The sequence below is a fragment of the Sturnira hondurensis genome, unplaced genomic scaffold, assembly GCF_014824575.4.
Source record: "Sturnira hondurensis isolate 20B ecotype Veracruz unplaced genomic scaffold, ASM1482457v3 Scaffold0022215, whole genome shotgun sequence".
Lineage (NCBI taxonomy): Eukaryota > Metazoa > Chordata > Mammalia > Chiroptera > Phyllostomidae > Sturnira > Sturnira hondurensis.
This window is the reverse complement of record NW_028094846.1, coordinates 4657494-4672614: the sequence shown is the minus strand read 5'-3', so window position 1 is coordinate 4672614 and position 15121 is coordinate 4657494. Positions and strand designations below refer to the sequence as shown.

The window sequence follows — 15121 nt, the reverse complement described above, 5'->3', positions numbered from 1 at the left end:
GAACAAGACGTCCGTGCGCTGCCCGCCAGTCTCACGCGGTCCGCGGCCTGCCCTCAAGTGGTGTCAAGTTCTCAGGGTAGGGTCTGCCCTTCCCTTCCAAAGCATCGCATGTTCTCTACAGACGGGGAGCCACGTGGGGAAGCTGTTGGCCATTCATGGTGCCGTGGGGGCTACACAGACTGTCTCATGGAGGGGGCTCCAGGCAGGAGAGCAGGAAACTGCCCCCGACTCAGTGATGTCATCCCCGACTTGGCCATCGTCCTCCGCACAAAGGAGCATTGCCACCAAGTCTTCTGGGGACATCATAATGGAGCCTATGTCATTCGGACTCCATTTGACAGGCAACAGAGCCAGATAGAAGATAACAGATTAAAATCCACGCCGCTAAAAATGAGGACAGACACCATTCCCCACCCCACACCATGAATCGGTTTTCTATGGTACAAATGGCTGCTGAGAGGCTGGGGAAAAAATCACCGTCTGGTGCTCAGGAAGAGAGCACAGAGGACAGGTAAGGCTCCGAGAGAATGCAACAGGGAGCCTCAACCGCAGCAGCACGCGCTGCTGGGGTTTTTCCAAAGACTGAAAATATTTGAAATATGGAAGTTTTCACGCATGCGTCTTTGGAATTCTAAAAGTTTAAAATAAAGAACAAAGTTTTAATGATTCACTCGACTCTGATCTTTTAAAAAGTCATATCCTCCTGCCTCCCCGTAAAGAAACCTGTGAGCTCTTTGGACCATAGTGGTGATGGCGGTGTCCAAACACTGTTCTAGAAGCCTGGTGGTTTTTGAGAGAACAAGCCATCTTCTATGCAAATAGCGCGTGTTAATTAATGCAGCATAAGCATGTGAGGACAAGAATTTGGTTATTATTTCCTCACCGTGTGGAGAGTAGACCCGTAAGTTGATGGGAATGGAGGAAATGCCCTTATTCACGCCAGTCACTCGGTCTGTCTCTGCTTCAATCTCATGGCGAACTTCATCGAAATCTGTAAACTTTTTTCCTTTGCAGTGAAGAAATTCAGCATATTCTACAAAAAAAAAAACAAATTAATACAACCTAAAGTCATTCACTCTTGCGGTTAAGTAGAAGGAAACAACGTTTCTTTAATTACAAGTCACAGTATCCAATACTGTCTCTTAACCCACCAAAATGGGAAAACACAGCTGTTACAAACAGGCACAGTTAACACTTCAGAAATACTGAACACAGTACAAAGGCCAAGGACACTAAATGTGCTAATGTTGAGGCAAGCAGTTAAGTCCTATAAGCAGTCCTTAAACCTCTGGCCTATTAAATAACTTAGAATTGGGGTCCTCCGAACGACAAAACAAACAACAGCACCTGATTGTCAGAGAAATTCCACAGACGGCACACACGGAGCCTGCCTACCGACCCTACTAGCTCGTCCTTGTCCAGTATCAGCACCTCCGTACGATGGAACCCTAAGTTGTACAAACACAGCTTCCGAGGGCAGGAAGATTTAGAAAGAGCTTGGCTAATTCTTTAAAAAGAAAGAATATGGGGAATGGTTTTGCTTTACAACATACTATTCCAAATACCACATCAGTTTCGGTAACTTAAAAGCTATTTCCTTAAGGAAACAAAGAGTATTACACCAAAGAAAATATCTACCTGCAATCTAAAAATAATGATTATCTGTAGGCAGAAGGAACAACTATAAAATAACAATACAAGAAGCAGAAATTTTGTTTTTTACAAATTCCAGCAGCATCCTACGAACTGCTGTACTACCAATTTCTACACCTGCTTTCCTTGATATCAGGTGAGGGATAACGTCAAAAGAAGCTGATACTATTGGACCTCAGACATTTATTATAATGTTTACTTAGGAACAAGTCTTAACAAATGTAGTTTCTCGAATAACTAGCTGAACCATTGCTCCCCTGGGGCTGCTGGGCCCAGTGCCAGCTGAGACCACCATTGGTGACCCCCCTCCACCCCCCACCGCAAACATGTAGCCTGCGCCCACCATGGCGAGGCCAATACGGAGGCAAGCTTGGCGTCCCCTGCCTTCAAGTAGCTGAGCATCAGCTTGGGGGCTAAAAAACACATCACGGAGGAAAAACGTTAACACGGGCAGCGTGCAGTAAGTGCTGAAGTTCATTTAAAGCGAAAGGAAAGGCAGGACAGAAAAGGTGGCTTCAAGCTGCAGTGCTCAAAACAAAACAAAAACAAAAACGAGGTATCCACTGAGAGCTGCGCCCTCTTCCTGGCCTCTCCCATCACCACGCCCCGCCCCGCTAGTCCGACCAGCCCTGGGGCCGCCAGGGGGCAGCACAGCCCGCCCAGCGCCACCCCGGCTGCTGGGGACTGGAAGGGTCTCAGGACCCCAGGAGTGGGCCGACGAGTTTCCTCTGTCGTTTACCAAGCCCTGTAACGGCTCAGCTGTTGGAAAGTCCGACGGTCAGAGGTTTTCATTTTTGTCTCCCCTGCCAATGTGCATGGGCATGAATGCTGCTTTCTTTGTTTCTCCGCGTAATAAATTAAGTGCGCACTGTCTAGAAAACGGCGCGCTGCCACTCCGAAGCTCATTGCCGGGTGGCGGAGACACACTCGACCCCAAAGCCTCCTCGGGCTTCAGAAGTCTGGGCCCACAAGTCTGCCGCAGCCCTGGGCCAGCTCCCCACGTCTCCCCTTACGAGGGTGCTGCTCTTCTTAGAATATAAATCCTCGGAAGACAGTCTGTATTCCCCACCCCCCAATAGCTAGGCCGGTACAGTGTGAACTGTGTTTAGAGATAAGTGGAGAATAAAAATAAGAGGAAAAATAAAGAGGAACAAAGGACGTCAAATCCCAGGAAGCAAAAAGTAATAAGTAAAAACGAGTCATAAATAATTCAGGAGGCATGGAACTGTATTTTAGATGAATAAATTCTGTGTGAAATTCGCACTTGAGGATTACGACGGTCGTTATTACTTGCATAGAATTAACAAGCTTCTCAATCAGGGACTGACGCCGAGTGTGGTCCTCCCTCGTTGCCACCAGATGGCGCCTACTTGCTTTCTCCGTAGGAACCTCTTGCCCTTGCAGGCCGTTGTGCACAATCAAGGCCATTGTCAAATCAGATTTAATCCCATTCCCAGTCTCCCGAAAATGCTGGTGTCTTGGAATTGAGAGATTACAGCTGAGCAAAGACTCCTCGAACCGTTGTGTCCTTTTCACGATAGGCTCCCCCAGGTCGATGTAGGGATGCCTGTGTGTTCCAACCAACGTGTGTGGAGGGAACTTCTACTTAGCAGGCAGGCGCTGATTCAGAAAGCAGGAACAGAGCAGAGGGGGAAAATGTAAGTGTCTGGTCTCACGGCGCTTACAGTCTAATGCCAAGAAACAATAACCAGGGTGTGTGTGTCCCAGTGCCGGGGGAGAGGGGTCACTTTGTCTCACACCGTGGGACATGGTACACTGACATTGGAGCCAAGACTCAAGGAAGGAGGGGGAAGCACCCCCTGCACCAGCTGGGAGCAGACCTGCTCGGGTGCGCTGGGTGCACTGGAAGAATGGGGAGAAGGCCCCGGGGCACACAGAGGAGGGGTAGGTGTCTGGCTGTGGGACAGGCCTGGGCTGCACAGGCGCTGTGGGCCGTTCTCAGGACTTTGATCTTGACTCTGAGTGAGCAGCACACCGTGTGAAGGGTTTTGGGGTAGAGAGGAAACAGGATGTGACCCGGGTTTCACCCAGGTAAGTGCGGCTGCTGTGCTGGGAACTGACCACGAGGAGCCAAAGGGGAAGCCGGCGGCTTTGGGAATAATGGAGGTGGCTGTTGGTGGGGCTTGGACCGGGGTAGCGGCGGCGGGAGGGGTGAGTCGTGGTTGATTTCCAATGCATTTTGAGGGGAAAACCAAAAGGATTTGCTGATGGATTGAAGGTGGAGGATGGGAGAAAGATGAGAATCAAGGATAACTTCAAGAAGTTTGCCCTCGGCAAGGGGAAGAACTTCGCAACAGAAAAGGCTAAAAGGAAGGGGCGTGAGGGATGGGGGCCAGGAACCGAGTCCAGCTTCGAGGCCACTGCCCTCCTGGCTGCTGAGACTGGTTAGGGCCACAGAGCTGCAGGAGACACCGTCACATTTCTCTCAGAGGCGTGTGCTTATCCTGAACAGGTTCCAGAAGAGGGCAGTCGAGTGCTTGAGGAAAGGGGCAGCTTTCTATCCGTAGTAAAAAAAATTCCATCCGGGCTGGATCTGTGAGTCCTCATCTGGGGCGAGGTCTGAGCCAGGCAGGTGTTTGGAATCACTCAAGTCGGGCGAGTGGATGAGATCACTGAGCCGGGGAGTGGGTGGGAAGGGGCCAGAGCGCTGGGCCCTGGTTGTCCGATGTTCAGGGTGAGCGTGGTCAGCAAGGTAGAAGGAGAACCAAGAGAGGTGGCCCAAAGCCAAGAGGGCGTGCCATGGAGGAAGGGGACCTTCCGCTGCATCCAATACAGTCAACGTGGCGGGCAAGAGAACTAAGAATGGACCACAGAATTGGGCAATGGGGGAGGGAGGTGTCCTTCAGGAGGTGGACAAGAGCTGTCACCATGGAGTGGAGTGGGGCACAGTCTGTGTGGAATAGACAGAAAGACCAGGAGGAGAGGGAGTGGGGACTGATTATAGACAATTCTTTCGAGAAATGTTGCTGTAAAGGAGAGGAAAGGAGTGGGGGCGAGGTGGTCCCTTCCCACAGCCCTGGCCTGGGGCACCTCTCCCACCTGGCTGGTCCTGAGTTGTGTCCTTGTACAACAAATCAGCAATCTAGTAAGAAAAATGTTTCTCTGAGTTCTGTGAGACACTGTAGCAGATTTACTGGGCCTGAGAAGAAGGTCATGGGCACGTCTGACTTACAGCCATTCGGTCAGAAGTACAGGTGACTGGCTGGACTTGCAATGGGTATTCTGTGTGGGAGGGGACCCACTGGAACCTCTGGTTTGTAGCCGGTCTGTTGACACCTGGGCTTGGGACTGGTGACTAAAACTGGGGTGGTGGAGGACAGGGACAGTCTCATAGGACTGTGCCACCAACCAGTGGGATCTCACACTACCTCTGGGCAGATGGTGTCTGGATTGAGGTGAACTGGAGGACAACATGCTGCTGTTGAACAACATCTTGTTGGAAGGGGGCACCCTAGCCACCACCACGGTGAAATTGGGCCCCAGAACCCAAACAGACAGGATGGAGAAAATCCGTTTCTATGGGTCCCAAAGAGCCTCCTGGGAAACAATTCATCCTCCCGAGCAGGATGAACTAGCTGATCAACAGGCAAGACTTTTCAAGGGCTAATAAAGGTGAGTGTTCTGAGACTCGTATACTGCGGTGAACTAACACGTCTGATGGTCTAGCAAATCCCACCTGTGGTTCTCAGATACGTCCTCCCCCATAGAAAGGTACGGTTGTCAACAGTCCGACTCTCCTGGCTCACCTGGCGTCCCTTTCATCCCAGGTGCTGGGGTGATGGGCGCGTGAAATGATTTCTCAGACAACTCCAGGCTTCCTCCCAGCATCAGTCTGCAGAGTGATTCAATTCCTGAGGCCTGAGTCCCCAGCAAGGACACAGGTTGTGTGTGAGTAAACACCGACACCAGTCCGTGAAATTACACCGTGTGTCACTACAAACCTGTCTTGCTGAAATTCACGTTTTCAGTTCCACAAAATGAGACTCCTAGCTCTGCTGGTCCCCCAGTGTTAAAAAAATGACCTCTGTCCGCCCTGCCCCCCCGCCCCCGTGAGGCCCAGCTGGTTGGGCATCCTTCCAAGGGGAAGGTCGCCAGTTAGATTCCCAGCCAAGGCGTGTACCTGGGCTGCAGGTTCCATCCCCAGTCAGGGCGCATACGAGAAGCAACCAATCAATGTTTATCTTATCTCTCTCCCTCCCTTCTCCTCTCTCTAAAAATTAAACATTTTAATTTTTTTAAACCTACATTCAAAGCAAAGATTATGATACTTTTTTATACATCCAAGAATAATCTTTTAACGGGGAGCGGGCATTAGAAATTCAGAGCAATCACTCCCTTTTATTTTTATTTCCCAGTAAAACATTTTAGCACTGTCATTTCCACTGGGTTAAACAAGTGACAAATTGTTTGGACGAAGGAGGATACGGTGTATGCCTGGGCAGCATTCCAATAATCTGTGAAAAGCACAGCGTGACCAGAAGAATTTAAATATTTCCAATACGCCTTTCCATGGAAACAACCCACATATGTTTTGATTAATCAGGGTTAATTAGAAAGGAATAAATATGGAGCACAGCCATGTAACCTCCTGTCAATTTTTATGCTTAAGAACCGGGGTCCTCGCTCCATCAGCTGGGGTGTTATTTCTGAAACGTTTTCATGTTTTGTGAGCACAGGGCTCCAGTGAAAGTAGAGCCCGGGGGCCACGTGAACAGGGAACAGTTTTCAATGCAACAGAGCTGATTCGCCAGCCAGAGAGGGCAGGAGTGACCACTACACTGAAAACCAGCCCTCCTCAAAGGCAGAGGCCGCGCAGCTGACCCAACCGGGCTTCCCGGGCGCCGTCCTATTCAGAGGCAGGAACATCTGTGGGTTTCTTCGTTCCTGAAAGCAGCTCCCTCGACAACACTGAGCAGAGCCAGTTTGAAAGAGAAGTGCACCCATCAAGGCTTCAAGTCATTGCCCACCGAAGGCAAGGTCCTGGGCTGTGGCCGAGTGAGTGGCAGGGGGAGGGAGGCATGGATGGTGGAGACCCAGATCTGGAGCAGGACTCAATTGTGTCCCTCAATTTTTCCTTCCAAAAAAAAAGGAAGTCTAAGGAAGCAAACAATTAACCTGAGGGAGGAAGTCCAGCAGTGGGTGAAAGGTAGAGGTCTCGGTGGGACGTCGGTCGAGAACAATCTGGTGGGATGGGTGGGCGGAAGGAGAGCCGGGACTTCAGAGCAGACAAAAGGCAGGTGCCGGGAAGCTGGCAGAGACCAGGGTTTAGGACCAGGGCTCTGGGACTCCCAGGCAGAGCAGGAGGTCGAAACAACGAACTCCAGACCCCAGCGAGTGAGATGGTACCAGGCAGAAAACAGAAATGAGAACTCAGTCACAGAGAGGAAGGTAGGGCCATTTTCTTAGCGTTCAAAGCCAAAGCCACTTACAGAGACTCAGGGTGAGGGGAGATTAATGGCAATGCTGTCTGGGCAGTCACTGCCCAACCACAGGGGCCGGTTCTAAAGCCTGGGTGAGGCGGAGCCCAGGCGTGCCAATTAAGTGGCCCCCGATGACCAGAGTGGTGCTGGCCCATGAGACCGAGGCCAGCATTTCACCGATGTCCCCCCAGTGATAGGGATTCCTATGGAACATTCTACAACAAGTATGCAAAACAACCATCAGACAATCAGCAGCTATAACACCTACGCAGCTCAATTTAGTCCCTTATTTTCTCAAAGGCGCTCGAAGAGTGTAACAAAAAACAACTTTATTTCACACTCACATACAGTCCATGTAAAGCACAATCAAGAGATGAACTATGTGCCCTGGCTGGCGTAGCTCAGTGGATTGAGCGCGGGCCTGTGAAGCAAAGGATCACGGTTCGATTCCCAGTCAGGGCACACGCCTGGGTTGCGGGCCAGTCCCCAGTGGGAAACACATGAGAGGCAACCACACATTGATATTTGTCTCCCTCTCTCCTTCCCTTCTCCTCTCTCTGAAAATAAATAAAATATTTTTTTTAAAAAGAGATGAACTATGTTCCAAATACCGAAACCGAATGAGAAGATCGTCAAGCATTTGGCCCAAAACTGCAAAGCAGGTGATTCTTCTCCGTCTCAGTGGCACCTGACGTGCTTTTCCTCTTCCTCCTGGAAACATCTCTCTGACAGCCGCCCACTATTCCGGCTCCCCTGGTTTTCCTCCTTCCCCACCGACGGCCCCTTCTCCGCGCCCTCTGCTCACTGTTCCCCCTGCTCTCTGCCACACTTCTAAACACTGGGGCGCCCCAACCTTCCTTCCGACCTGCTCCTCCTCTCTGTCATCGCGAGCCTCTCCAGTCGAGCTCGCCTAATCTATCTGCCTTTAAAACGTGAACATATTTATACACACATATCCCCAGGGTCATGCCTCAAGCACTTACCTCTTCCCTGCCCTCTAGATGCATGCACTGTATTTAATGCTTATTCTTAATTGATATTTCTACGTGTCTAACACATTCTTATTATATCTAGCCCTGACTGCTGTGGCTCAGTGGACTGGGCATCACTCTGCGAACCAAAGCTCACCAGTTCTATTCCCAGCCGGGGCACACGCCTGGGATGCAGACCAGGTCCCCGGTTGGGGGTGTGCAAGAGGCAACCGACTGATGTTTCTCTCACACATCAATGTTTCTGCCCACCTCTTTCTTCCTCCCTTGCCTTCTCTTTAAAAGTAGATAAAATAGTTTTAAAGTTTCTACTATGTCTAATAAATACCTCGAAATAAGCGAGTCTAAAACCAAACTTTTAAATTCCTGCTGCCCCCCATCCCTATCCCACCCCTCCCCACCCCCCCCACCCCCGCACATCCAGGCCTATGTCTCCTTCTGGTCTTCCACAACTCAACTGTTGATGCTACCATGGAATTGGGCGCTCAAACCAAACAGAACCCCGGCTGTGTTTGCAGCCCTCTTTTCCTGTGCTCTCCCAAACATGTCCTCTGGCTTCTGAGGCCCACACCACCTCTCACCTGCGCTACCATAAAAGCATCCTAACCGGTGTTTCTGATTCTATTCCTATTCAATGAATCCATTCTCCACTCAGAAGCTGAACAGGTCTTTAACATAAACCAGGTCATTTTTCTCCTCTTTTTAAAACCTCTTCTTAGTTTCCCAACGCAATAAGAAAATCCCAGATATTCCTCTCCCCGAGGCCTGTGAGGTCCTGGACCACCAGACCCCTACCTCTGACGCTGTCTCCATCCTCTGTGCAGCTGCGAGGACCCCCTTTCTGCCTCTCCAGCTCACCAAGGTCACTCCCAACTCAGGCCTCTCTGCCAGCTGCCCCTGCTGGGGGGTGAGGCGGGGAAGGCTCCCTCCAGACCTCTGCCTGGGTAGCTTCTTCTTGCTATGAACTTCTCCTTCAAAATGTCATCTCTTTAGAAAGGCGGCCTCCTGGGGCGTAAAGGCACCGTGGCTCAGTGATACTCCTTCACAGCCTCCGACTTATTTTCTTCAGCACACATAATCACTATCTTAAGTTTCTCTCTCTCTCTCTCTTTATTGCCTACCTTCACCCACTGGACTGTACGCTGCAGGACAACCAGGACCATTACCTGCTGTACTCCCAGCACCCAAAACAATGAATGGCGTCCATGAGGCACTCAGCACACATTCACTGAATTAAAGAACAAACAGATGAATGCATAAACACTGAATGGGTCAAAAAATAAACCCTGGGGGACCCTAGAGGTCTGTAGGTATGAGGAGCAAATAATCACCAACATGGGTTTTTGACAAACTGAGTTTGAGACAGCTTTGAAAATCCGAGCAGAGTTCCAAGCAAGAGTTGGAAATGCGAGTCTAGAGTCTAGCCCTGGGGCTACAAATGCTGAGTCCTAGGTGTTTACGTTGTCACCAAAGCCACGGTGTAGAAGAGACATGTCTACGGGAGAAGGGAAACGATACAGAGAAGAGTCTGGGGTAGGGGCGAACCTCAAAGGCCAGGCGATAGGTGATGCATCGACGAAGGAGACAAGAGAGGCCCGGGAGAGAGGGGGGAAGCAGGACTGTTTGGCGCCATGGAGGCCAAAAGAACAGCGTGTGTTCCCAGGGGAAGAGAGTGATCAATATTGTTAAAAGCTGTTGAAAGGGCCAGGTAAGGACTGACAAACGGCCGTTGCAATTTACAGAAATTGGGTGCGGATTCATTTCCTGTATTATTACACAATGTTCTCTACATAACTTCAGTATTTCTTGTTACTTCGATGACTTTTGCTATGGATTACTTTGCTTACTTAACACTTGTTTTATTTTCTTTTATGCCTTTTTCCCTTGTCTCTTCCCTTGCTACCCGGGGGACAGCTGTCACTTCTTGCTGGTGGCAGTGCATCTGCTTGTGAGCCGTGTCCCCACCTCTCACTTGCAGCTTCGTGTTTTACTCTAAACTGAAAAGTCCAACCCGGTGTGTATGGCCTGGGTCTGCAATAAAACCGGAACAGCCCGGCGTAAGGCCACGGCCCTGCGATCCATGACCTTTAGATCACAGACCTCGTATATTAACTTTGGCTGCTCAAGCCTCTTTGTGCTTCCTCCTGATAACCGGTAAGGTTAGAAACTGAAAGTGAAAAAGAGGTTTTGAATAACTGAGTTACGACAATATTATTCAAGAGTAACTAAAGGTACCGACTCAGAACCAGCAACTGACTCAATACCACTTCGTGTTCTAACAAAACATCAGGTGATTCGCCACGTGAAACTCTGTAGAATAACCGAAAGTGAAATGACTAGACATTGTCATGAAAATCCAAGCAATCGGATTTCAATGTAAAAAGATACAACAGAAAGTCTAAGATTTGCAAAATGAAAATACTATTTCCCAACAGAATCTGATACACAAGGAAGGAAGTTTATAACTGAGATGTGAGTAGTAATATCAGAACCACAAGGATACAAATATGCAACCAAAGTTCGTCTCAGAGAAAGCATCAGACCTACAGCTCACAGCTCCATACACTGTAGCGCCGCGACCGCCTGAACAGAAGGAGTGTTCCCCTCGGTACACGCTGTTGTGTACAAGCCATCAGCAGAGCTGTTCCAGCGACACACTTGAACAAGGCCTTAGTGCACTTGGTAAACTCCTCGAATGTCTCCACGGAAGGCTGGTGGTCAGTATCAGCGGGAAACAGGGCCAGCATAACTTTTATGGATGACGAAAGATGTGACTAGAAGTTCATTTTTTACACATAAATATTCCATTTTTCCAACAACATTTGCTGACAGTATTTCCCTTTCCCCACTAAACCACCTCTACTAAAAATCAGCTGTCTATCTGTGGGTCCATTTTTTAACTCTGTTCTGTCCCATTGGTCTATTTGTCTAACTTCATGCCAGTGTCACGCTGTCCTCACTACTGTGCCTTATAATAAGTATCAAAATCAGGTAGTGTTCACTCACCGACTTTGGTGTCACTTTTTAAAGTTGTCTTGGCTATTCTGGGTCCTTCACACTTCTGTGAATGTTAGAATCAGCTTGTCACTTTGCACAAAGTAACTCATTTTTTGAGTCTTTATCTACAGCATTCATTTCGATGTTACTTGGAAAAGGTTTCCTCCTCTGGCCCAAGTTTGCACATGGACACACATTTATGTGTGCATAGCACATTTAGTGAAAGCGCGGGCATTTTCCCTTGCAAGCCTGCTCTGAAAAATGCACTAAACTTTGATAAGATACAAATTTTTACAACTGGGAGACACATCTTCTCTAAACTCTGTTTCATTAGAGCAGTCATCTCTGTGTTGCCGGGGCCGGGGGTGGGTGGGGGGGCGGCGGGGAGGGGGAGCACAGAGAAACACTGTATTTCTTACCCATGGCCCAAGCCCCATCTAACTAGTCAGTACGGTTTAGCCTGGTAATGAGAAGACACACATGTTTGCAACAGAAGTCTCAACAGATAAAGATTGTATCCTGAATATATGAAAATTCTCGAGTGTGCTATTTACATCTGGCGGCACAAAGCTACAACGCAAAGTAACTTCCTCTGACAAGATGCCTGTGCCTCATAAATGGCAACCATTCCTCTATGGCTCAGACAACAGTCCATCCAACCATTTCTCCAAAACTTTTTTAAAAAGAGGGGGAAGAGAGAAAAGGGAAAACTAAACACTGTTCCTAGCATGAACAAAACTCAATTAGTAGAACAGGTCAATTAGTATACATTTAAAATATTCTGAAGTCTCCCTTAAGTGATTTTTGTTTTTAACCCCAAGGGATTTTTTGAAAGAACATCCAGAGCTTAGCAAAACCCACTGTGTTAGGTGGTCAGTTTAAATGATACTAACAGAAATGCACCTATAAAAATGATAGTATTAAATTTCTGATCTGAAATTCAGCACTATGGTTTTTCCAACTCGATTTGCATGCAAATTGATGCTTAGCTACAATAGTTGCCCGTTATCTCAACAGGAATTTAACAGAAAGCTCACAAAGACACCTGCCTCCTTTAAAGGGGGCTCAAACCATGGAGGTCATGAGTTACTTTTTCAAAATAGGTAAAATTATAGGAGTCGGGAAAAGGACACACAGTGAAAAACACATGAGCTACAAATCCCTTTGCCTGGAAAACAAGTGCGCTCGGTTTAGAGGGTCCCCAGACAAGACTCCACCACGCAGACCACGGAGGAAAATGCCGTCCCCATCACGATGTCGTGCTTGCTCCTTCAGAGGTCGTCTTACTGAAGGGTGGTTTGCCTTGAAAACCCCTCTTAGTCCCCTGGCGTTAGAAGAGACCATCCAAAAGGCCTGCAGCCGTCCTCCCTCACCCAGGGCACCCCTATAATCACCCCTGAAGGAAGCAGGCTTCCCTTGCTAAAGGTTCAGGCCCCCACTGTGTCCCACAGTCAAAAACAGGGCGATGGAGCCTGTGACAGCAAACCCGAGTCAGGAAGGTCAGGCCGTTTCATCACCAGGGGTGCGTGTGTCTCTTCACAGCCTGCAGTGAGGGCAGGAGCTTGCCTGCCCGCTGCTGTCCCCCAAGTTCTCCCAGTGACCAGTTGTACCAGCTCAACAAACTTGTGTAAGAGCAAAGATCAAGTGAGCAAACGCATCTAGCATACAGTCAGCCCTTAATTTTAAAAACAGTCAAAGAAATTTTAAGTAAGCATGGCACAGCTAATTGAGGAAGCAGAGGTCTTGGTTTCAGAGGGGGTAAGTAAGTTGCCTGAAGCCACACAGCTAGCAGGCAGCAGTCCAGCACTGACTAAATGCAGACATTCTGGCTCCTGAGGACAATCTGTGGACACCCCACACCGGCTGCTTCTCTCTCCTGCAGCTCTCCCTTCCTTCTCTGTTCTCAACGGCTCCTTCTTTCCACCCCCACCCACACCCCCTGCCAAGGTGGGCGTTTCTCCAAGGCCAAGGTCAGGAATTGCTTGCATTCCTCTCTCTGCCATGGCTCAAGGTCCATGGTGCTCTGGAACCTTCCTCCATAAAAATGTACAAATGTATATGTACACGGAATTTTCAGTATAATTTCAGGGTATTCCAGGATAACTCTGCTCGGCCCTCCTCACCAAAATATGGGCTTAAAACACCTGCTATACGGCCTCCTGCATAGCAGACACTCAACAAACGGCCTGTTTCGTTCGCTGCCGTGATTGTAACTGCTGCCTATTGAGACACTCCTACAAGGCCCGACTGAGTATCATTCCCACTAAACACTCTTTGACCGCTCCACTGAGAAGAATGCTGTTTTCTCTGGACATCTTAGGGCTCTGTGAATATACTGCTCATGCGATTTTACAGGAAGAAAGATTCTCAGAGATTCTCTATACAAAGTAGCATGTTGAAGACTAGTCAAACAACAGGCATACACCTTCTGGTGCACAGTAACTATTTGTGGATATGTCTTATTTCCCACACTTAGATGCAGGGGCTGTCTCTTCCACATCTTTGACTTAACACCCCTTAGGGATTCAGGAATAACTGAAGGAATGAATGGGAAAAGGAATGGATACTTCCAAACAAAAGCTGAACTAACATCCACTATGTTTCAAAGACTCGTGAGGCCCTGAATGTTTCCTTCAGCATTCTTAGAGCATCCTATTTTTCCCTCACTCGGGATGAATCAGGCCCACAGAGGAAGATCTTTCTCAGCAGACTTCTTTAGGATCTGTCTGTTACCCCTCTCCTCTCCTGGTCTAATCTCTTACAGATAACAGCTCAGGATAAGTCGCTCAAGAATATGTTACTGCTCTCTGGACTGCACTTTAGTAAGAGGTTTAATTTTTAGTAAGATGTTTAATGCCACACGAGCAATCACATTTTCAGTCCCCCAACACCTACCCTGGCCTTGGTGATCAGGCTTTTGAGTTCCTTGGTGAGCCAGCCTTCAATTGCACATTGTGCTTCTTAGGTTCCAGAACTGAGACTGATTCCCATCCTGTGACACACTATGTCCTTTCAACAAGGAGTTTTCTGGCCATAAAAACCCACAACTTATTAACAAACTGCTACTCTAGGGGACGCATGTGCTGCCTGTAATTCTCCAGCCTGAAGAACTAGGAGATTTCAGTAAGACATCATGATAGAAAACAGCATCGTGCGTGGCTGACGTCACGCAGGATGCAATGAAAGGTGCGCCTTGGAGCGTGCGGATGCAGCAAAGACCGAGGCTGTTCGGCTGGAGTGCTCTGGGAAGGAATGGTGGAAAGGGCTGCGTCTGGGCCAGATGCAGGAAGGCGGACAGAACTGGGGAAAAGCCAGGAAGAGGACAGAGGACATGTAAAGCTACAAACAAATGATAACACAACCACCAAAGTGGAAAAGCAAAAGGGAATTGGGGATAAACCAGCTGAGCAAACAACAACAAAAATCCAATCAGAAAAACACCCGCGTGGTGACTGAATGGAGGCACGAAGCGTGGGCGGAGGGGCATCACAGACAGAACACACCCTTCCATGTGGGCAAATGCTACATGCAATGTGGCACACGCAGCAGCTAGCAGTGTCCCTTCTGTAGCCTACTGGAAATGTCCAACTGTAGCCTACTGGCACCATTACTACGGCTTCCTAAATGGTCAACATAAAGGCAGGGGCTGGAATTTGACCTGCACTTCATTTGACTTTCATGGTCTGTCGAGAGGAAAGAGCTGTCGTAGAAAACAAACTGACTTCCAAAAACAGCGACTGGACTCCTCTCTGACGACACCCTCAAAGAAAATAACTATAACTAGAAGAAACTAGAGAAAGAATTAAGTGGTCACCACTGACCGGTGAAGGTGGAAGACTCGATGGCTGCGGGCACAACACCACAGGTGGGCGCATACAACTGGGCTCTGTGCGCCTGATAGTGGCTTCGACGGTAACACGACTCAGCCTTAAAAGCTGACTGTGGAATGCAGCGCAAAATTCACACTCGCCCCCAAAATAATCTGGAAGGGAATTATACATTTCCCCCAGACCTTTTCATCTATCACTGTAAAACAGTTCG

The 15121-nt window shown here is 48.7% G+C and overlaps 1 protein-coding gene across 12 annotated transcripts in view; it reads right to left on the bottom strand.

Annotated features, from left to right (window-relative positions):
- The window catches only part of DNM3 (dynamin 3), a 383116-nt gene that overhangs the window by 297562 nt on the left and 70433 nt on the right, over positions 1-15121 (bottom strand). For all 12 annotated transcript variants that reach the window (XM_037035176.1, XM_037035187.1, XM_037035185.1 and 9 more), the window contains exon 3: positions 884-1033. In XM_037035176.1, the coding sequence (XP_036891071.1) occupies positions 884-1033 (150 nt within the window). The remainder of the gene's footprint in view (positions 1-883; positions 1034-15121) is intronic.